General features: G+C 38.5%; 1 protein-coding gene across 1 annotated transcript; it reads right to left on the reverse strand.

Moving 5' to 3' along the window:
• Window positions 1–848: 848 nt before the first annotated feature.
• LOC136749503 (neuroglobin-1-like) lies at window positions 849–23,955 on the reverse strand. Its single transcript, XM_066703882.1, has 5 exons — window positions 22,896–23,955; window positions 5,078–5,185; window positions 4,577–4,697; window positions 3,831–3,911; window positions 849–3,411 (listed from the first exon to the last, which is right to left on the reverse strand). The coding sequence occupies exons 1-5, from the start codon at window positions 23,144–23,146 to the stop codon at window positions 3,265–3,267; spliced, it is 708 nt and encodes a 235-aa protein (XP_066559979.1). The 5' UTR covers window positions 23,147–23,955; the 3' UTR covers window positions 849–3,264.
• Between the last annotated feature and the right edge of the window lie 257 nt (window positions 23,956–24,212).

Genomic DNA, 24,212 nt, shown 5'->3' on the forward strand with positions numbered 1-24,212 from the left:
AAAACAGCAATTCAAAATACATTTTACAAATTCCAATTTAAAACTTACACAAGTACAGTAAGTGACTTCCTACATCCTGGACGGTGAAAGCTAAGAGCTGTCAAGATGTAGGGTCACAGACAAGGGCTACAGGAAAGGGAGCAAGGAGGAAAACAATCAAGAACGTGAAGTGCTATCTAGCAGGGATAGTGGCTGGAGCGTCGGCTGGAGTGGTGTAAAGCTCACCGCCATTGGACTGGTGGAAACGTTCTCTGGAGTGATGAAACACATTTCACCATCTGGCAGTCCGATGGACGAATCTGGGATTGGCTGATGCCAGGAGAACACTACCTGCAGAATACATAGTGCCAACTGTAAAGTTTGGTGGAGGAGGAATAATGGTCTGGGGCTGTTTTTCATGGTTCAGGCCCCTTAGTTCCACTGAAGGGAAATCTTAACACTACAGCATACAATTACATTCTAGTCGATAGTGCGATTGCAACTTTGTGGCAACAGTTTTGGGAAGGCCCTTTCCTGTTTCAGCATGACAATCCCCCCGTGCACAAAGCGAGGTCCATACAGAAATAGTTTGTCGAGATCGGTGCCAGACTTCATGCCATTATACGTTATTGTAACACTTGGACTGCGCAATGAGATGAATTCAGGCAAGAGTTGATATCCAGTTTTATTAAACTAACCCAGTCCATTCTACATTGTAGTATTCTGCAAGTTAATGGTTTATTAGCAGGTGAATTGCATTTTAGTACAGTTAGGATTCAGATGTGTTTTTTGTTTTATTACCAAACATCTTAACAATATAAGTAATACACAATACTGTGGGAATGGAGTTGTGGTCTACACAACAGAAATCTCAGTAAAAATGTATTTATTATTATACAAGATCCACAAGACCCACTACAACAAGCGTAAAGACTTAAAAGGAATGTGCCAGTATTGCAGTGAAAAATATAAAATTAAAGTTTATGTGAAGTTGCAGACGGTAAATAAAGTCACTTTCAGTTAGGGTTTGTAGCTACATACAGAACAGATCCTATTGTACTGCACCTATTTTATATAATTTAGAAACTGTGTTTTGCACATTATGACCACTAGTGTCCACTAGGCGGACAGTTTTAGTTTTAGTTTTCCCCCTCCCCTCATACTTTGTTTACATGAATACTGGCTCAATACAGCACTTGTATCACAGCCCAATTAACAGAATAATACAAGATAAAGCTATTTGAATATCAATTCAGCATTCAGAGATTTGTAATTGGAGTCGTGATCAGACCTTGAAATCGATCTCGCAAGGCCGAGACTCAGATACAAATTGGGATGACATTATGGATGAATATTAAAGAGGATGTTTTCTGTATGCAATGGCACAGAAATGTTTAAGGCAACACAGTCTGGTAAAGCACCTATTGGGAACTCAACTCTCACTGTCATTAGCTACAATCACATCAAATGAAAATAGGGGCAGAAACTGATACAAGGAAATTACAGGAACGTTTTTTGCATCTTTTTAAATTGTATTTCTTATTATCAATATTATTTGTATTATTTTGCAGACTCTCAATATCTGACCTACAGGCAAACTGCATTCAGAACTGTATACAGCAATATCCTAGCCATATTCTGGAAAATGCAATTTTATCAGAACTCACGACTAGGAAAATTCACAGACCTGCATTGTGCATTGAGGAATTAAACAGTCAGAAATCAGGAACCGTTAAACTCTAAAGTATTGCAAGTTTTTGGATCCTGTACAAACAAGATCAAAGTAAAGATGGGCACTGGCCATTTATTATTTTTAGTTTTGTATAAATGTGACACACACACTAAAACTAATTAAAATGACATTTCTGGTCCATAGTCAGAGTTGAAATGCATAATCAGGACTCAGAGGTACACATACACTTAACATCAGCTGATAAGTGTTCTTGGTGTTTAGTGGAGAAAACACACAAGCACAAAAAACCCTGAAAGGTGGAAGATAAAATAACTGAAACCACACATAAGTATTATGTTCCAAAAACAAACAATCTAATTTTTAATCCAAGATCTACGTTTTGATTGATAACAGAGCATTGACATTTGTGTAGCTAGCACTTTCAATCTAATATATATTTTGTATTGGAATACACATGTCAACAAGCCCAGAACTCTCCCATTGCTCCTGCAAGATATTCTTGTAACATAAACCTGGTTTAATTAACAAGGTATGAGAATCTTAAGTGTTGGCATTAAGCTTCACATGGAAGATGATATATTGAAAATGTGAGAGAAAAAAAAATTGAATCTAGGAGGGATGAGGGATGGAAATCCAGAAGAATTCTTGAAAATCCATGGGTTGAATCAGGACAAGTTTATATGTGTGGGTTATAACAGTTTGAAACTGATTCTGAATCCACAGGCCAATTAACACCTTCCAGGCCATTTATATACATAAGATATAGGAAAAGGAGTCTGGCACCTACCAAATGACTTAAGGAAGATAATACAAATTATACACATATACAAATTACCAGCCAATAATCACTCACCCACAATCCAGAACTAAGGACTAGACCAAATCAATACTTTAACCCACCCATGAATCACAAATTATGACGTTTTATCATATTGTGTTTTGATTTGTAAATAGGTAAAAGTGGCATCTAACAATACATTAAACTGCAATATGGTAATGATTTGTGCTTTGCGATTCCCGGGTGGGTCAAAATGTTGATTTGGTCTAGCCCTTAATTCTTTTTGTTTTCTAATTACCATATTTATCCCTTGCTTCCCGACTGTACGGCTCAGACCATGAAGGCGAGGGCTTCACTGCACATTGGGATGATGCTGGTCCAGAGTTAACCAATGGCAGACCAGTACTTATATGCTACAGAAGCTAAAAGCCACACATTACTTTAACACTGTTAGAGGACTAGGTGTTGAGTGAAGCAGCAGCCACCCACTCAAGGACCTATGCTGGACCAGCATTGCATGTTTGTGGACTGGGCCAGCTTTATCTCAACAGCCCTTGGACTGTGATACTTACAGCCCAGGAGAGCCACAGTGCTTCATGGTTTATAGCAGACTGGAAAGGCTAAAGTCCTGGTAAACAGTGGTAATTTAGGCCCAATACGTCAGCGAAGCCTTGGATGAAAGCTATCAAGCGAGAATTGGGGGAAACCCTGTGGCTCTTCAGGACAAGTGACTGCAGTATCTTAGCCCGAGATGCACACAGGGAAAACACAAAAGTGGCTTTTGGGCGCCCTCAAGTGGGCAGTCTCAGTATCCTCAGATGTTATTGGGAGTCGTGCCATCGTCTGTTCTGGAGGAGGGCTGCTGCTGCTTCCTGGCGTAGTTGGTCTTGTTCACACCATTCTTCCGCTCCTCCTCCTGGTAGCCTCTTTTCATCACAGCTGCCAGGTATGCAAATAAGCTCTGGGGGGGGGGATTGAGAGAAAACAATGAAGTCGTGGTCTTTTCTCATGTTTTCAAATCCACCAGTTTCTCCTTCTAACTCCGGATGGTCAATGTTGGATATATATTTACAGGAAGTCCAAAAGACAACAAGTGGGTATTGCATGGCAAACCTTTCTGAACTAAAGTCATGTCAGCGACACAGCGAACCAGGATGCAATGGGTGACTCTAGCTGCCCAACTACCTGTCCAGTTCTTCGACAACACTGTGTCCATGGGTATTATAAACCTGGCCTCCACGTGGAAATAAGGGTGAGCTGGGGTAGTGGCTTCAATCAATCACTCAATTCAAACAGTTACAAAAAGGTACCTGACAGTGGTGTTGGAAACAAAAGAAAATAAAACATATTTGCAACCTAGTGGTTTTCTTATATAGTTACCTCCCAGGCTTCTTCCACCTGTGGGCTCCAGCTCTCCTTTAGGATGGGCTTGATCGCGCTGATGAACTGCACCCCCACATACTGAGGACCAAAAAACAGACGGCATCCATTTATCAGACACAGCTTCAGGATCTCAGGTGGCATGTGCGGGCTCTGACACGTCATGGACCAGAACTGCTACAAGTTAAAGACTAAACACTGGTCTTGTAACATCTTTCAACTAGCTGGGGTCTAAGTGCCACTGGTAAAGGGCTTTTGAGTTGGTACGTCAGCATCTTCATACACTTATTCTTTTTACGCTTCTATGAGGGTACACTTATACCAAGCTTTCATAGTAGTAATGATAATAATAATTGTTATTACTATTCATTACCTACAGATGTTTAAAGTACATGTGATGGAATCGCATTGCACAGCAGTGGGTTACATTTCAAGTTTTGCAAGCTTTACAAGTCCAAAAGTGTACACCCCCACCCCATCCTAACTCATTTAAATCAAACTTTACAGTTTTCTCAGAATCACTGCTCAACCAGACTCTGAAAAGATAAGTCAATGATTAAGTATTATTAAATGAAAAATATAAAAATTAAACAAAAATCAACCGCGGAATAAATCTCTCAGATGACAGTGTAAATACTTTCTGCTTTGCCAGTTTGATCGATGTGAATACTTGCACTGTGTTAAACCCAAGTTTACCCAACAGCAATGTACTGGAACTTTTTCTTTAGCTTCAGAGAGTGCGGTACCTCGTAGTATTTTGGGGGGGCATTGTAACGACAGTGACTCTTTCCCAGCTCAAAGGCAATCTGCTCCAGTTTGTCGTCCTGGGATAAGCGAGCTACGCTTTTCTCGATGAAGGACATCACCCTACAAGAGAGAGAGTCGCAGTGAAGAACAATCACCCCAAATTCTTTATTTTTTCAATTTCATCTTGTACTGTATGTGAGACAGTCCACCTGCCTATCTCCTTCCCTTCTACCCATCTCAATCCTTCTCAACTTCAATCTTTCAGTCTGCATGCCTTTCTGTCTCTCAATCCCTTTTCACTTTCTGTCTGCCTCACCTCATTCTTACCTATTTGGGTGTACCTGACTCTTTCTCCATCCATTCTTATTCCCTGTCTCGGAGTCTCCAAGAGTCTCTCTCTTTCTCTCCTGGTCCCTTTAGGTCTGCCTGTCAGAGTGCTTCTCCCTCAACATTGTCTCTCTCTGCCTCTGCCTCTCTGTTTGCCAGGAGAAGGTCAGTACCTGAGACCATGGTCTTGCAGCTCCTTGCTCATTTTGAGATCTTGAAGGTCATCAATCTCCCGGAAGATGAAGAAGACATCCTTACACTCAGGGTGAGTCTCGAAAAGCCTGAGGAGAAATTGGACAAACCAGACAGTAGTAATATAGGGTACTGTTTCGAAAGGGGGAGGGGCTGCGGGGGATTTGACCTTTGACCTGAACTTGAGTTGAACTCGGGGGGGGCCCCTTCCTAGGGGGTGGGGGGGGGCTTCCTAGGGGGGTTAAGTGGGATTTGACCTTTTGACCTTGAACTTGAGTTGAACTCTGGGGGGGTCCCTTCCTAGGGGGTGGGGGCCTTCCTAGGAGGGTGCGGGGTGCTTGTACCGCGTCACAGAATAATTACCATATTGATGGGTTCTGAAGGAATGTGCAGGGTGGTGGGGGTCTTCAACTGTTCACCCACCAAAAGATTTGTCTTTAAGCCAGACTGATTCTTTAGTAAAATAGCTATTTTTCTCTATACGTGTGAAGATCCAAAAGAGCACTATGTATACCCTTCAGATTCTTTAGAAAACATAGATATTTTTCCCTACGCTAGTGAAGCTCCAAAAGAGTTGTATTTAAGTCCTCCCGATTTATTTAGTAGAATAGCTATTTTTCCCTACGCGAGTGAAGCTCCAATAGAGCTCTATTAAGGCCCTCCCGATTCTTTAGTAACATAGATACTTCTACTTAAGCGAGATCCGCGAGGCTGTCTCTTCAACAGGGCCAAAGCTCTTTCAAATGGACAAGGGTTATGTCAGTCTGGAGCTTTTTGAGCAAGTGGGGGTGGGGAGGAGCTGTCTACGTCTTTAGTAACCTCGGATCGGTGAAGAATTAGCATATTTGGGGGTGGAGTTGACAGGGCACTGAAGAAATAGCGTATCACGTTAGAGTTTGGTTTGAAGAATTTAAATATTTGGGGGCAGGATTAACAGGGCACTGGTGACAGGTGGGGTCTGTTTTCAATTTAAGAAGCGGCTCTGTTTACATTGGAGGCGATGGGCCCCCCTAGCCCCAGATAATGGAATGTGTTGAGAGATAGCGATCTGTTAAAGCGGTGGGGGCTGTGGACAGCTTGAGAGACACAAGATGGACTGATCTTTAGAAAATCCTGAATATGAGCAAAATGAAAAGAAATGTAATACAGAAAATGTAAATTAAAACTTTCAGTAATCAGCATAGTCTCAGTAAATACTACACCAACCCAAGACCAATATTTTCTTGCATTTCAGAATATATATGAAACGTATTATTTAAATAACAGATACAATGTAAAGATTGAATAAATACAATTATGAAGTTTTAAAGGTGTGTGTGTGTGTGTGTTCACAACAGCGTGCAATGTAAATTAAATGTAACGTTACTAAGTTAAGAAATCCTTAAATATAGAAAAGTTATAGAATATATATGTTATATAAGAAGCATAGACTATATATGTAGAAACTTGGAAATTTCAATACAACTCAATAAAATCAGCATTTGTAATAATATTAGTAACCAAACATCAAATTATTTTAAATAAATATGTAATATAATCCATTCATGCATTAAGATTAAGTAAATACACTCAATACGATCTCAGCACATCCTATGTGTGTGTGTGTGTGTGTGTGTGTATGTATGTATATTTATATAATTTACACATTAGAATTGACAATAGCTTGACAATATCAAGTTTGAACAGCCTTCAGTACATTTAAGTAGTATCATTCTTACAGAGGGGTGTCTGTGTGTGTGTGTGCGTGTGTGTGTGTGTGTTTACATATATACCGAGTGCAAGGTGGAGATCACGGCCCCAGGTTTCTTTTCTTTTTCTTTTTCAGATCCTAATAAGATTCAGCCCTTCCTCCACTTTGCACAGATTTGTACTAGATTGCAACTTTTATGTACAGAGCTAAAGAGTGATAAGTCAGGCTAAATGGTCTAAACTTTAGAAAATCCTGAATATGCACAAAAGTAAAAGAAATGTAGTACAGAAAATGTAATTGGAACTTTCAGTAATGAACATAATATCAGCAAATACCACTCCTACCCAAGACCTATATTTTCCTGTATTGTAGAATATATCAAACGTGTTATTTAAAGAAAAGGTAAATGTAAAGCTTGAATAAATACAAATATAATGTTTTAAATGTTTGTGTGTGTGTGTGTGTGTGTGTGTGTGTGTGTGTATTCACAACACCTGGTGATGTAAATGAAATGTAACGTTACTAAGTTAACTTAGGAATTCCTTAGAAGAACCATAGAATATATATGTAGAAACTGTGAAATTTCAATAAAACTCAATAAAAGCAGCATTTGTAATAATATTAGTAACAAAACATCAAATTATTTTAAATAAATATCTAATGTAATCCATTCATGCAATAATATTAAGTAAATACACAATATGATTTAAGCAAAAATCTATGTGTGTATGTATATTTATATAATTTACACATTATAATAGCTTGGGGGTGCAGTCTGAAGACCTTAATGGTCTTGGTTGTATTGACAGTAAGACATTTCAACAGACTTCAGTACAACTAACTAGTAACTTATGTACAGACATAAAGAACGAAAACACAATTTAATAACGATAGTAAGTAAATGAAACTAAACCACACTTATTTAACTTAAGAAATACAGTATATAACCGACATTTAACTGAGCACAGCTCTCTTTGCTAGTTAGATAACTCTCCATGGTCAAACAGAAGCCTTATAGTAGTAACTTTCTTACAGAAATAAAGAATGCACCTCATGATGTTAAGAAAAAAAAAAAAAAAAAAAAAATACTAAAGTAACTTTAGACATATTAAATATGTATCATTCATTAAGTATGTGTCTATTAAAACAGTAGATTTATACTTTTTCTAGAAAAATAGTCTCCAGTCTCAGCATCTCAGGGAGTGAGATCGACCCAGGAGCACATAAGCAGAATAAAGACAGAGGCCAGAGGGAGCAGCAACCTTAGAGACGACAGCGAAAGACAAGTGCAGGGAGACACAGTCACACTAGAGTCACACCGGATCATGCGTGAATCCAGCAGGTCTGTAGTGAGATAGGGTTAACACAAAACAATCAGGCACAGAAAAAGAGAGCTTGGCTAGAAATAGAGAAAACCGATAAAAAATAAATAGAAAATACATACATACATAAATAAATAACCATAATAACAGGGTGAGTTATAAAGACCAAACTGACACAGTTGAATATTTGAACGTTTTATTAAGAACTTGCTTCACCGAAACAGTTCACACAGTCATCCCACTGATGCCCTGACAGGATCACACTGCAGTGGAGGGGCTTCGCAAGCAGCACGTCCTGCTCTCAGCACCGCGGTGGGGGTTTTGCAGGAGCGGCAACAACACAAAACAGACCCCCTAATGACTGAGAATTTATCACCAGAAAACCTGTACAAATCCAGCGGTCAGGCATTTCTACCCTGTCTGAGTAACGTGATTCAGTAACATCTCTAAATGATATTCTGTATAAATTTTATGTAGTTCTTATCTGGGTGTCTGATTTTAAGTCTTCCTTTTTATGGTTTTAAACCATTTTTGCAATTAAGTGATATTGTACAGATATATGAGACACCAGATGTATTTCACTAGTTTTGCAAACTGCTTTATGAGACTCATTGTCTGTATCTAAGTAATGTACAATTGTGTTGAAACATGCACAGTGTACTGAAATACATGACATACTGATGTGATTGAATTTACTATTTCACTACAAACGTTGAAATTTGGGAAATGCTTTATTATTATTATTATTATTATTATTATTATTATTATTATTATTATTATTTTATTTTTTATTTTTCGGCAGACGCCCTTATCCAGGGCAACTTTCAACATCAGTGCAATATAAAATGTATTTTCTATATCAAAGTCAATTCCGGTTGTAACAAAACACACATAGCAAACAGAAATAGTCAATACTTTATATTCAAAATACTTTGTGGGCTTATTGCATATATCGATTTTATTATTTTTTATTACACATAGGTCTCCTCAAGAGGAGTTTAAGCGGCGCTGTATGGGTTGGGGTGGGGGGTCTGAGCTCACGCATATCCAGAAGCCTTAATGTCCTGCTCTGTTTCAAGAGCCAAGTATAGCCATGTGGCATTCCTTTTAACTGTATGTAATCTGGTGATAACATAAAGCTGTTTTTTATGTTTACACATGGTGACAGACTGACAGACAGACACAGCATCACCCTGAACAGATCTGTCAAATCAACAGCTAGGACCTAACAGCATATAGCTTAAGCATCTAGGGTTTAAAACAGCATCGCAGATTCTCAGTCACCCGGCCAATAGTTTACTGATTATCTTTGAAACGTGAGCAGAAACAGGACCAGCGCAATTCAGATTAATATTCTATACATTGAGCTGATGTAGCATCATTTCCTTCCTCCCCACCTTGTGTATGTTATTAACAATAAAGAAGCATTTCATAAAATAGATACCTCTCTGATTCTTATTTTGTACAAAAACATGTTCTTACCGGCTTGTGTCTCTCTCTGCTAAATCTGATTTCGCTTTACTGTACAACTCGTACCCCAAATAACATTCAAAATAAGTAAAGTAGTTAAAAAGACAAAAGTTATGCACATCAACCTATTCGATGTGTCTCTGTATACAAATTAAAGAAGTATTGTTTTAATGACCTCCTTGACTCCTGTACACTCTGAGTCATCCATCGTTTTGCTGAAAAGGGCTGATCTGACCGCGCTGGGTGAGAAAGCGGTGGGGGAGGAGAGTCCAGCTAAGAAAATAAAAAAAAGCTCTGGCCTCTGTGGAGAGCCGCCTGAAAAGCTGCCACGAATGCGGCCCGTACATTCACAGCCCCTCTCTGATCTGAACCCCCTGACACAGATCCTCCAGAGCCGACCGGACAGCACAATGTCACATTACAGCGGTGCCAATGCAGGGTGTCTGTCTAGTTAGTTAGATAGTTGTATGAATTCTCAGCATTGACACTGTTAAGGCTGTACAGAAACGCATGAGAACCGCAAGGTCTTGATGTTTTTATTTTTCCTTACTAAGGTATTATCATTTCCAGACAGGATCAGTAAACTAAAGGAAAATAAAATGAAATGTTTGTGCTTTAAAAGATTAATTTCACTTTACATTTGTATTGATTTGTATTACAAATAACTTCAATAATAACTAAACTGACCACCCACCACCGCCTGTCTGTGAGCGCACTAAAGACAAATTAAACTTTCCAAATAGTGACATTAAAAATACACTAACTTGAAAGTGTAAAGATTGCATCTAAGAGGGGTTTAAAATTAAATGATTCAGATTTAACAGATTAGTAACTGTAAGAATAAGTAGCATCTTAATGGTTACCTTGAATTCAGGACAATTCAGTTAATGAACGGGCAGGGCTATTAAGCCTGGTTGAACATTATTCAAAATACAACACTAGTGATCGTCTGGAGTGTTACACAAATTGGGGGACAGGATTTCTCAGGCTTTAAGGGGGTTGAACCACCGTCACACGTCCCACAGCATAGGACACTGACTCTCGTACACCGTCATCTGTCTGCATTACCCCTGAAATGAAAAGTACAGCTTCAACCACATCAGTTTTTCTGGTCTGTCAAGAAGTATGGTGCCATGTGTATCGCCTTCTAACAGCATGTTTAATAAAATCTTATTGATTTGTTGTTTTATTCAGCACTTGTATTTTGAATCATATGAACACAGTTTTTATACTGGTGGACATATTTGGCTTTTGGGCCCGATGTACAAGCAATTTTAAGTGGGATTTGACTTATCAGTAAAATACAGGCTAAGGACAAAGGTTCATTTTAACAAAGATCAAGATTTTATTTTATTTTATTGTTTTGGATTTATTCAACCTTAATCAAATGCATTATTATACATCACAATGCTGAATACAAACAGGGAGCCTATGACAAATACTCAGGGGGAATCTGCATTAGATTAGTATGTAATTTCAAATAACTAGACCAAATACCTCAAACACATCAGAAATAACTGTTTACAAAGACTTTCCGTCTTTATGATATTAGTCGGCTGAAAAAGGTTTTCAAAGTAAGATAAAAGAAACAAATGTGTAACTTTAAATAAAAAAAAACATCAACAACATTTTATTCATTTGTAACAATAAAGAAAACTAAGTTGAGGCCCTAAAACAGAGACCTAATAAATGCTTAGAAACAACAACACATTTGTGTCATTCAAATAAGAAAACTGAATAGCGGGTGACCACAGCCCGGGTGGAAGGGATCTAACTGTGTCTGTGTGTTAAAAAGTCACGAAACATGATTGTGAAAACTCTGACTCATTAAATAAGTTTGAATTACTATTTATTTATTTGTTTTCTTTACAGTTCTCTTTCTGGTTGAGCATCCTGAAAAGAACTGCACATTCATATCAGATCAGGGGTTTGATATGAGAGAGCTCTGAACACAGCAATCGGTAATAAGCATCAGTCACAGGCTAGGGGCCCCAGCCCGGGGTGGAGCCGCTTATCAAATCCCCTGCAGGGTCAGAGCAGGCGCCTCTAAGTGCTCCTCTGGTTGGTAGAACAGACCGAGGACCTAGGTAGTAAGGGTGTTTTTTGTTTAGTTGTATCATTGACTATATACCTAATTTTCTTTTACGGATATCGAGTGTCAAGATTTTTTTAAAGACAAATATTCAAATAATAGAGGAAAGTCAGACAATAGAATTAATTGTAACATTTAGAATTGCCCTATAGGAGGTATGTATGAGGTGGATTATAGCCTTAAATAGATCAAATGAAAACATATGTATATATATATATATATATATATATATATATCTACACTCACCTAAAGGATTATTAGGAACACCTGTTCAATTTCTCATTAATGCAATTATCTAACCAACCAATCACATGGCAGTTGCTTCAATGCATTTAGGGGTGTGGTCCTGGTCAAGACAATCTCCTGAACTCCAAACTGAATGTCTGAATGGGAAAGAAAGGTGATTTAAGCAATTTTGAGCGTGGTATGGTTGTTGGTGCCAGACGGGCCGGTCTGAGTATTTCACAATCTGCTCAGTTACTGGGATTTTCACGCACAACCATTTCTAGGGTTTACAAAGAATGGTGTGAAAAGGGAAAAACATCCAGTATGCGGCAGTCCTGTGGGGGCGAAAATGCCTTGTTGATGCTAGAGGTCAGAGGAGAATGGGCCGACTGATTCAAGCTGATAGAAGAGCAACTTTGACTGAAATAACCACTCGTTACAACCGAGGTATGCAGCAAAGCATTTGTGAAGCCACAACACGTACAACCTTGAGGCGGATGGGCTACAACAGCAGAAGACCCCACCGGGTACCACTCATCTCCACTACAAATAGGAAAAAGAGGCTACAATTTGCACAAGCTCACCAAAATTGGACAGTTGAAAACTGGAAAAATGTTGCCTGGTCTGATGAGTCTCGATTTCTGTTGAGACATTCAGATGGTAGAGTCAGAATTTGGCGTAAACAGAATGAGAACATGGATCCATCATGCCTTGTTACCACTGTGCAGGCTGGTGGTGGTGGTGTAATGGTGTGGGGGATGTTTTCTTGGCACACTTTAGGCCCCTTAGTGCCAATTGGGCATCGTTGAAATGCCACGGCCTACCTGAGCATTGTTTCTGACCATGTCCATCCCTTTATGACCACCATGTACCCATCCTCTGATGGCTACTTCCAGCAGGATAATGCACCATGTCACAAAGGTCGAATCATTTCAAATTGGTTTCTTGAACATGACAATGAGTTCACTGTACTAAACTGGCCCCCACAGTCACCAGATCTCAACCCAATAGAGCATCTTTGGGATGTGGTGGAACGGGAGCTTCGTGCCCTGGATGTGCATCCCACAAATCTCCATCAACTGCAAGATGCTATCCTATCAATATGGGCCAACATTTCTAAAGAATGCTTTCAGCACCTTGTTGAATCAATGCCACGTAGAATTAAGGCAGTTCTGAAGGCGAAAGGGGGTCAAACACAGTATTAGTATGGTGTTCCTAATAATCCTTTAGGTGAGTGTAGATATATATATATATATATATATATATATATATATATATATATACATATGTTTTCATTTGATCTATTTAAGGCTATAATCCACCTCATACATACCTCCTATAGGGCAATTCTAAATGTTACAATTAATTCTATTGTCTGACTTTCCTCTATTATTTGAATATTTGTCTTTAAAAAAATCTTGACACTCGATATCCGTAAAAGAAAATTAGGTATATAGTCAATGATACAACTAAACAAAAAACACCCTTACTACCTAGGTCCTCGGTCTGTTCTACCAACCAGAGGAGCACTTAGAGGCGCCTGCTCTGACCCTGCAGGGGATTTGATAAGCGGCTCCACCCCGGGCTGGGGCCCCTAGCCTGTGACTGATGCTTATTACCGATTGCTGTGTTCAGAGCTCTCTCATATCAAACCCCTGATCTGATATGAATGTGCAGTTCTTTTCAGGATGCTCAACCAGAAAGAGAACTGTAAAGAAAACAAATAAATAAATAGTAATTCAAACTTATTTAATGAGTCAGAGTTTTCACAATCATGTTTCGTGACTTTTTAACACACAGACACAGTTAGATCCCTTCCACCCGGGCTGTGGTCACCCGCTATTCAGTTTTCTTATTTGAATGACACAAATGTGTTGTTGTTTCTAAGCATTTATTAGGTCTCTGTTTTAGGGCCTCAACTTAGTTTTCTTTATTGTTACAAATGAATAAAATGTTGTTGTTGTTTTTTTTTATTTAAAGTTACACATTTGTTTCTTTTATCTTACTTTGAAAACCTTTTTCAGCCGACTAATATCATAAAGACGGAAAGTCTTTGTAAACAGTTATTTCTGATGTGTTTGAGGTATTTGGTCTAGTTATTTGAAATTACATACTAATCTAATGCAGATTCCCCCTGAGTATTTGTCATAGGCTCCCTGTTTGTATTCAGCATTGTGATGTATAATAATGCATTTGATTAAGGTTGAATAAATCCAAAACAATAAAATAAAATAAAATCTTGATCTTTGTTAAAATGAACCTTTGTCCTTAGCCTGTATTTTACTGATAAGTCAAATCCCACTTAAAATTGCTTGTACATCGGGCCCAAAAGCCAAATATGTCCACCAGTATAAAAACTGTGTTCATATGATTCAAAATACAAGTGCTGAATAAAACAACAAATCAATAAGATTTTATTAAACATGCTGTTAGAAGGCGATACACATGGCACCATACTTCTTGACAGACCAGAAAAACTGATGTGGTTGAAGCTGTACTTTTCATTTCAGGGGTAATGCAGACAGATGACGGTGTACGAGAGTCAGTGTCCTATGCTGTGGGACGTGTGACGGTGGTTCAACCCCCTTAAAGCCTGAGAAATCCTGTCCCCCAATTTGTGTAACACTCCAGACGATCACTAGTGTTGTATTTTAAATAATGTTCAACCAGGCTTAATAGCCCTGCCCGTTCATTAACTGAATTGTCCTGAATTCAAGGTAACCATTAAGATGCTACTTATTCTTACAGTTACTAATCTGTTAAATCTGAATCATTTAATTTTAAACCCCTCTTAGATGCAATCTTTACACTTTCAAGTTAGTGTATTTTTAATGTCACTATTTGGAAAGTTTAATTTGTCTTTAGTGCGCTCACAGACAGGCGGTGGTGGGTGGTCAGTTTAGTTATTATTGAAGTTATTTGTAATACAAATCAATACAAATGTAAAGTGAAATTAATCTTTTAAAGCACAAACATTTCATTTTATTTTCCTTTAGTTTACTGATCCTGTCTGGAAATGATAATACCTTAGTAAGGAAAAATAAAAACATCAAGACCTTGCGGTTCTCATGCGTTTCTGTACAGCCTTAACAGTGTCAATGCTGAGAATTCATACAACTATCTAACTAACTAGACAGACACCCTGCATTGGCACCGCTGTAATGTGACATTGTGCTGTCCGGTCGGCTCTGGAGGATCTGTGTCAGGGGGTTCAGATCAGAGAGGGGCTGTGAATGTACGGGCCGCATTCGTGGCAGCTTTTCAGGCGGCTCTCCACAGAGGCCAGAGCTTTTTTTTATTTTCTTAGCTGGACTCTCCTCCCCCACCGCTTTCTCACCCAGCGCGGTCAGATCAGCCCTTTTCAGCAAAACGATGGATGACTCAGAGTGTACAGGAGTCAAGGAGGTCATTAAAACAATACTTCTTTAATTTGTATACAGAGACACATCGAATAGGTTGATGTGCATAACTTTTGTCTTTTTAACTACTTTACTTATTTTGAACGTTATTTGGGGTACGAGTTGTACAGTAAAGCGAAATCAGATTTAGCAGAGAGAGACACAAGCCGGTAAGAACATGTTTTTGTACAAAATAAGAATCAGAGAGGTATCTATTTTATGAAATGCTTCTTTATTGTTAATAACATACACAAGGTGGGGAGGAAGGAAATGATGCTACATCAGCTCAATGTATAGAATATTAATCTGAATTGCGCTGGTCCTGTTTCTGCTCACGTTTCAAAGATAATCAGTAAACTATTGGCCGGGTGACTGAGAATCTGCGATGCTGTTTTAAACCCTAGATGCTTAAGCTATATGCTGTTAGGTCCTAGCTGTTGATTTGACAGATCTGTTCAGGGTGATGCTGTGTCTGTCTGTCAGTCTGTCACCATGTGTAAACATAAAAAACAGCTTTATGTTATCACCAGATTACATACAGTTAAAAGGAATGCCACATGGCTATACTTGGCTCTTGAAACAGAGCAGGGCATTAAGGCTTCTGGATATGCCTGAGCTCAGACCCCCCACCCCAACCCATACAGCGCCGCTTAAACTCCTCTTGAGGAGACCTATGTGTAATAAAAAATAATAAAATCGATATATGCAATAAGCCCACAAAGTATTTTGAATATAAAGTATTGACTATTTCTGTTTGCTATGTGTGTTTTGTTACAACCGGAATTGACTTTGATATAGAAAATACATTTTATATTGCACTGATGTTGAAAGTTGCCCTGGATAAGGGCGTCTGCCGAAAAATAAAAAATAAAATAATAATAATAATAATAATAATAATAATAATAATAATAATAATAATAATAATAAAGCATTTCCCAAATTTCAACGTTTGTAGTGAAATAGTAAATTCAATCACATCAGTATGTCATGTATTTCAGTACACTGTGCATGTTTCAACACAATTGTACATTACTTAGATACAGACAATGAGTCTCATAAAGCAGTTTGCAAAACTAGTGAAATACATCTGGTGTCTCATATATCTGTACAATATCACTTAATTGCAAAAATGGTTTAAAACCATAAAAAGGAAGACTTAAAATCAGACACCCAGATAAGAACTACATAAAATTTATACAGAATATCATTTAGAGATGTTACTGAATCACGTTACTCAGACAGGGTAGAAATGCCTGACCGCTGGATTTGTACAGGTTTTCTGGTGATAAATTCTCAGTCATTAGGGGGTCTGTTTTGTGTTGTTGCCGCTCCTGCAAAACCCCCACCGCGGTGCTGAGAGCAGGACGTGCTGCTTGCGAAGCCCCTCCACTGCAGTGTGATCCTGTCAGGGCATCAGTGGGATGACTGTGTGAACTGTTTCGGTGAAGCAAGTTCTTAATAAAACGTTCAAATATTCAACTGTGTCAGTTTGGTCTTTATAACTCACCCTGTTATTATGGTTATTTATTTATGTATGTATGTATTTTCTATTTATTTTTTATCGGTTTTCTCTATTTCTAGCCAATCTCACTTTTTCTGTGCCTGATTGTTTTGTGTTAACCCTATCTCACTACAGACCTGCTGGATTCACGCATGATCCGGTGTGACTCTAGTGTGACTGTGTCTCCCTGCACTTGTCTTTCGCTGTCGTCTCTAAGGTTGCTGCTCCCTCTGGCCTCTGTCTTTATTCTGCTTATGTGCTCCTGGGTCGATCTCACTCCCTGAGATGCTGAGACTGGAGACTATTTTTCTAGAAAAAGTATAAATCTACTGTTTTAATAGACACATACTTAATGAATGATACATATTTAATATGTCTAAAGTTACTTTAGTATTTATTTATTTATTTATTTATTTCTTAACATCATGAGGTGCATTCTTTATTTCTGTAAGAAAGTTACTACTATAAGGCTTCTGTTTGACCATGGAGAGTTATCTAACTAGCAAAGAGAGCTGTGCTCAGTTAAATGTCGGTTATATACTGTATTTCTTAAGTTAAATAAGTGTGGTTTAGTTTCATTTACTTACTATCGTTATTAAATTGTGTTTTCGTTCTTTATGTCTGTACATAAGTTACTAGTTAGTTGTACTGAAGTCTGTTGAAATGTCTTACTGTCAATACAACCAAGACCATTAAGGTCTTCAGACTGCACCCCCAAGCTATTATAATGTGTAAATTATATAAATATACATACACACATAGATTTTTGCTTAAATCATATTGTGTATTTACTTAATATTATTGCATGAATGGATTACATTAGATATTTATTTAAAATAATTTGATGTTTTGTTACTAATATTATTACAAATGCTGCTTTTATTGAGTTTTATTGAAATTTCACAGTTTCTACATATATATTCTATGGTTCTTCTAAGGAATTCCTAAGTTAACTTAGTAACGTTACATTTCATTTACATCACCAGGTGTTGTGAATACACACACACACACACACACACACACACACACACAAACATTTAAAACATTATATTTGTATTTATTCAAGCTTTACATTTACCTTTTCTTTAAATAACACGTTTGATATATTCTACAATACAGGAAAATATAGGTCTTGGGTAGGAGTGGTATTTGCTGATATTATGTTCATTACTGAAAGTTCCAATTACATTTTCTGTACTACATTTCTTTTACTTTTGTGCATATTCAGGATTTTCTAAAGTTTAGACCATTTAGCCTGACTTATCACTCTTTAGCTCTGTACATAAAAGTTGCAATCTAGTACAAATCTGTGCAAAGTGGAGGAAGGGCTGAATCTTATTAGGATCTGAAAAAGAAAAAGAAAAGAAACCTGGGGCCGTGATCTCCACCTTGCACTCGGTATATATGTAAACACACACACACACACGCACACACACACACAGACACCCCTCTGTAAGAATGATACTACTTAAATGTACTGAAGGCTGTTCAAACTTGATATTGTCAAGCTATTGTCAATTCTAATGTGTAAATTATATAAATATACATACATACACACACACACACACACACACATAGGATGTGCTGAGATCGTATTGAGTGTATTTACTTAATCTTAATGCATGAATGGATTATATTACATATTTATTTAAAATAATTTGATGTTTGGTTACTAATATTATTACAAATGCTGATTTTATTGAGTTGTATTGAAATTTCCAAGTTTCTACATATATAGTCTATGCTTCTTATATAACATATATATTCTATAACTCTTCTATATTTAAGGATTTCTTAACTCAGTAACGTTACATATAATTTACATTGCACGCTGTTGTGAACACACACACACACACACCTTTAAAACTTCATAATTGTATTTATTCAATCTTTACATTGTATCTGTTATTTAAATAATACGTTTGATATTCACTCACCTAAAGGATTATTAGGAACACCATACTAATACTGTGTTTGACCCCCTTTCGCCTTCAGAACTGCCTTAATTCTACGTGGCATTGATTCAACAAGGTGCTGAAAGCATTCTTTAGAAATGTTGGCCCATATTGATAGGATAGCATCTTGCAGTTGATGGAGATTTGTGGGATGCACATCCAGGGCACGAAGCTCCCGTTCCACCACATCCCAAAGATGCTCTATTGGGTTGAGATCTGGTGACTGTGGAGGCCAGTTTAGTACAGTGAACTCATTGTCATGTTCAAGAAACCAATTTGAAATGATTCGACCTTTGTGACATGGTGCATTATCCTGCTGGAAGTAGCCATCAGAGGATGGGTACATGGTGGTCATAAAGGGATGGACATGGTCAGAAACAATGCTCAGGTAGGCCGTGGCATTTAAACGATGCCCAATTGGCACTAAGGGGCCTAAAGTGTGCCAAGAAAACATCCCCCACACCATTACACCACCACCACCAGCCTGCACAGTGGTAACAAGGCATGATGGATCCATGTTCTCATTCTGTTTACGCCAAATTCTGACTCTACCATCTGAATGTCTCAACAGAAATCGAGACTCATCAGACCAGGCAACATTTTTCCAGTCTTCAACTATCCAATTTTGGTGAGCTTGTGCAAATTGTAGCCTCTTTTTCCTATTTTTAGTGGAGATGAGTGGTACCCGGTGGGGTCTTCTGCTGTTGTAGCCCATCCGCCTCAAGGTTGTACGTGTTGTGGCTTCACAAATGCTTTGCTGCATACCTCGGTTGTAACGAGTGGTTATTTCAGTCAAAGTTGCTCTTCTATCAGCTTGAATCAGTCGGCCCATTCTCCTCTGACCTCTAGCATCAACAAGGCATTTTCGCCCACAGGACTGCCGCATACTGGATGTTTTTCCCTTTTCACACCATTCTTTGTAAACCCTAGAAATGGTTGTGCGTGAAAATCCCAGTAACTGAGCAGATTGTGAAATACTCAGACCGGCCCGTCTGGCACCAACAACCATGCCACGCTCAAAATTGCTTAAATCACCTTTCTTTCCCATTCAGACATTCAGTTTGGAGTTCAGGAGATTGTCTTGACCAGGACCACACCCCTAAATGCATTGAAGCAACTGCCATGTGATTGGTTGGTTAGATAATTGCATTAATGAGAAATTGAACAGGTGTTCCTAATAATCCTTTAGGTGAGTGTATATTCTGAAATGCAAGAAAATATTGGTCTTGGGTTGGTGTAGTATTTACTGAGACTATGCTGATTACTGAAAGTTTTAATTTACATTTTCTGTATTACATTTCTTTTCATTTTGCTCATATTCAGGATTTTCTAAAGTTCAGTCCATCTTGTGTCTCTCAAGCTGTCCACAGCCCCCACCGCTTTAACAGATCGCTATCTCTCAACACATTCCATTATCTGGGGCTAGGGGGGCCCATCGCCTCCAATGTAAACAGAGCCGCTTCTTAAATTGAAAACAGACCCCACCTGTCACCAGTGCCCTGTTAATCCTGCCCCCAAATATTTAAATTCTTCAAACCAAACTCTAACGTGATACGCTATTTCTTCAGTGCCCTGTCAACTCCACCCCCAAATATGCTAATTCTTCACCGATCCGAGGTTACTAAAGACGTAGACAGCTCCTCCCCACCCCCATTTGCTCAAAAAGCTCCAGACTGACATAACCCTTGTCCATTTGAAAGAGCTTTGGCCCTGTTGAAGAGACAGCCTCGCGGATCTCGCTTAAGTAGAAGTATCTATGTTACTAAAGAATCGGGAGGGCCTTAATAGAGCTCTATTGGAGCTTCACTCGCGTAGGGAAAAATAGCTATTCTACTAAATAAATCGGGAGGACTTAAATACAACTCTTTTGGAGCTTCACTAGTGTAGGGAAAAATATCTATGTTTTCTAAAGAATCTGAAGGGTATACATAGTGCTCTTTTGGATCTTCACACGTATAGAGAAAAATAGCTATTTTACTAAAGAATCAGTCTGGCTTAAAGACAAATCTTTTGGTGGGTTTGAAAAACAGTTGAAGACCCCCACCACCCTGCACATTCCTACGGAACCCATCAATATTGTAATTATTCTGTGACGCGGTACAAGCACCCCGCACCCTCCTAGGAAGGCCCCCACCCCCTAGGAAGGGGCCCCCCGAGTTCAACTCAAGTTCAAGGTCAAAAGGTCAAATCCCACTTAACCCCCCTAGGAAGGCCCCCCCCCCAACCCCTAGGAAGGGGCCCCCCCGAGTTCAACTCAAGTTCAGGTCAAAGGTCAAATCCCCCGCAGCCCCCCCCCTTCGAAAAAGTGCCTTATATTACGACTCCAGACAATGGGTGGTTTGGAATCCATTTTGGGTTCACCCCTTCAGATTCTAAAAAACTGAAAAGAATGGAGTTAGTGTACCATGGAAACAAACCTGTAAACATTCTAGCCTAGGGGGATCCCACTAGACAGTGAATGAGATGATTCCCTGCTTTTTGTGTACAAAATAAAATAAAATAAAATGAAAATAGGGTACAGGGAGAGGAGGGAATATAATCGCAGAACAATTATTATTAGTGGCAACAATATAGTGGGGGTGAAGATGGAACTGTTACACCAATCTCATGGAGATGTTTTTTTTCGGGTAAAGTATATACACAATAGTTACTGTGTATTTAGTACCCAAATCATGCAGACGACGGACCAATTATGATTGGGCCTGATGTTTTAGTGTCACTATTCACCAATGCATTACGCTAATTGGTTATCTACCATATTTTAAATGCAAATATCTAGAATCAAAAGCCAACAGAAATGGCCAACACCAAAATTGGAAGCTATGATGTATCTGCAGCTGTACCATTCATGGCCCAAAACAAACCCAAATCATATTCATACTCTTTATTCTGCACTGTTATTCAGCACTTCACTGCTGATTGGAGAGACTTCACACTGTGCACCACTACATTACATTTCAAGCTCAAACTACAGCATGAGTCCAATCCTACCCAACCCCCCAATTTCAAGCTAGGTCCATAGCGATCTACACCCAATTCAGCTAACTCAGTTGAATCACAAACCTAACCTTCACAGAACTATAAGCTTGGGACTCTGGGGACCCTAAAGTAACTCTAATTTCATCACTTAACTTCATTTTAGTGTGAAAGTTAACTTATTCACTCAAAATAATGCTCTTAAAACAATCTAATTGTAACCATAAGATCGTGTACCTTCAATTACATTCCTAATTAAAACAATTTGCGAAAGATTCTCATTTAAGAGTTTCATTTCGCTTGATGTTTTACTTAACTAGTTAATTGTGTCTTAAACATGATAAGGTTGGGAAACACTGAAATATAGGTTACTATAGAGATACTGAGCCTTTGCTAGCATTAGTTAGTGTTAGACTAAAATCATTTAACTGAGCTGTGAGATTTTGTTTTGTAGTTGAATGTGAAGTCAGTGTCATTTCTTGAATTACCCAGAAATAAACTATAGACTCAGAGCTAGTAAAAATGTACTGTATAGATTTAGTAAATAGTCTTAATTTATGAGACAATGTAAGCAATAATGTTAACTCAATAAAAAAGAAAAACACATTATCTGTTTTATTTCAATCACATTTGCTCTGAGAGTGCACATTAGATTACCACCCCACACACACACAAAGAAAAACTAGTTTTTCTAATGCCGTTTGCTTAAAGGACACTTGCTAACAAAGCACAATAATGTTTTGCAATTCATTTATTTTACTCAAAAATACTGCTATCCCAGACTTATACAAAAACAGATGTTCACTAACCATTCAATTCTAGCACGAATAGAAGTGACTTTTTAAAGATCAATTGGATAAAACAAAGAAAGATCATCAAACAAAAAACGGTCCATATCTACACTCTTAGAATTAATGTGTTAAATGTTAGATGTAATTTGGTACATTTTAACACAAGTTGTGTTGTACTTGAACCAACCAAAAGTGTAAATATATGTAAGAAAATGGAAAATAATCTGTAAATGAATTAATCGAAATTATTTAAAGCCCAGTGCTATTCTAAAGGGACAGTTAAGTGTATTTATTTATCTATGTATTTGTTTGATTTAATATTGAAACGATAATGAATTTATGAACGTATTTTCAATTAAGCTCTCAGTTTCTCTCTCACCTTATGAACATGATTATTCCGACGCGGGCGATATCCTGATGCAAAATGGTCCAGGACTCACGGATCAGGTCTTTCTGGGAGTCGGTCAAGGGGTTTGCTTGGGATGTCGTTCGGGAGCCGGTGCCGTTTTCACCTGCTGGTTCCGACTGGTGGAGCAAACTGGACTCCGCAGGACACTCGGACCTGGACCCGTTCAGTTCGGGGGCAGATTTTCCCGAATTCAACCCAGACCCTGACAGCGCACATCCCATGATTGCCACGATATTGAACCCCCTGAAAAACTCGTATATAACTAAACAATAATAATAATAATAATAATAATAATAATAATAATAATAATAATAATAATAATAATAATAATAATCAGCGCTTCACAGACACAGCTCTTGTGTTGCGATTATCCCCAAGTTGGAAGGCAACATCCACCGTGCGTCTGCAAAATGAAAGCGTCTCTTTTTTTGGTTAGGTGAATAATAACTTCTATCAAGCTCAAATCAACAACTCAACAAATAGTTAGATCGTAAAATACAAGACCTGCATCGGACACTACTGCCACTTCATTTTCACTCGCCACGATTCTGCAGGGAATTGCAGCCCCTCTCACCTCGCCTGGGAAACGCTTCCAGACAAGTCTGTCTGTGTGACCATCATAGGGGTTCCAAGGAAACTGCCCAAACTTGATGAAAACGAAACCTAGGTTTATCCAAAACTATGAGCAGACAAATAAAAAATGACTTTATATCATAGAAAGCATCGGCACAACAGTTACTTCAGTCTTGGCGTAAAAGCCACATTTACGCACGGAGCAAGCATCGCCAACACCCACGCCCCCACCCCGAGAAAAACCCAAACTGAATTACATGCACACGTACTTGAGCCCCCGTCCTACCAGGTTACAGACTAGCAGTTGTCAGATGCAGTTCAGCTCCTATGATGAAAGTCTGCATCCTAAGAACATGATACTTCAAAATATACGGCTCTGTGTAAACGCATTTACCAGTAGCTACCCTTGATCCTTGATCACTTATGTAATTCGTGAAATTACAGCCTAATGCACACATGCAGTTGTGGTAAAGTATGTGTTCACACCTTGAAACAACGGGATGTCGGTTATTTTCTTAGTTTAATAAATATTGTTGAGCAATCTAAACTTATTTAATGATTACTTTTAACCCCGACTCATCCTCCCTTCCAAGAAGACAATACAGTGAAATTGCACAGAGAGGGAGTATTAAGTCTGGACTTCATTAAATCAATGAAAGGGAAGCATTAGCACTCCCTGCCTAGGGCATAGGGCTTCAGTCTACATTGAGCCTA

Source organism: Amia ocellicauda, chromosome 5 (assembly GCF_036373705.1).
Source record: "Amia ocellicauda isolate fAmiCal2 chromosome 5, fAmiCal2.hap1, whole genome shotgun sequence".
In the NCBI taxonomy this organism is placed as follows: Eukaryota; Metazoa; Chordata; class Actinopteri; order Amiiformes; family Amiidae; genus Amia; species Amia ocellicauda.

Coding starts and splice junctions, on each gene's coding strand:
- LOC136749503 (XM_066703882.1), bottom strand. CDS start 23,146: ATGGGATGTGCGCTGTCAGGGTCTGGGTTGAATTCGGGAAAATCTGCC. Junction 4,698..5,077: donor CTGCAAGACCATGGTCTCAG/GTACTGACCTTC, acceptor TCTCTCTTGTAG/GGTGATGTCCTTCATCGAGA. Junction 3,412..3,830: donor AGGTGGAAGAAGCCTGGGAG/GTAACTATATAA, acceptor CCCCCCCCCCAG/AGCTTATTTGCATACCTGGC.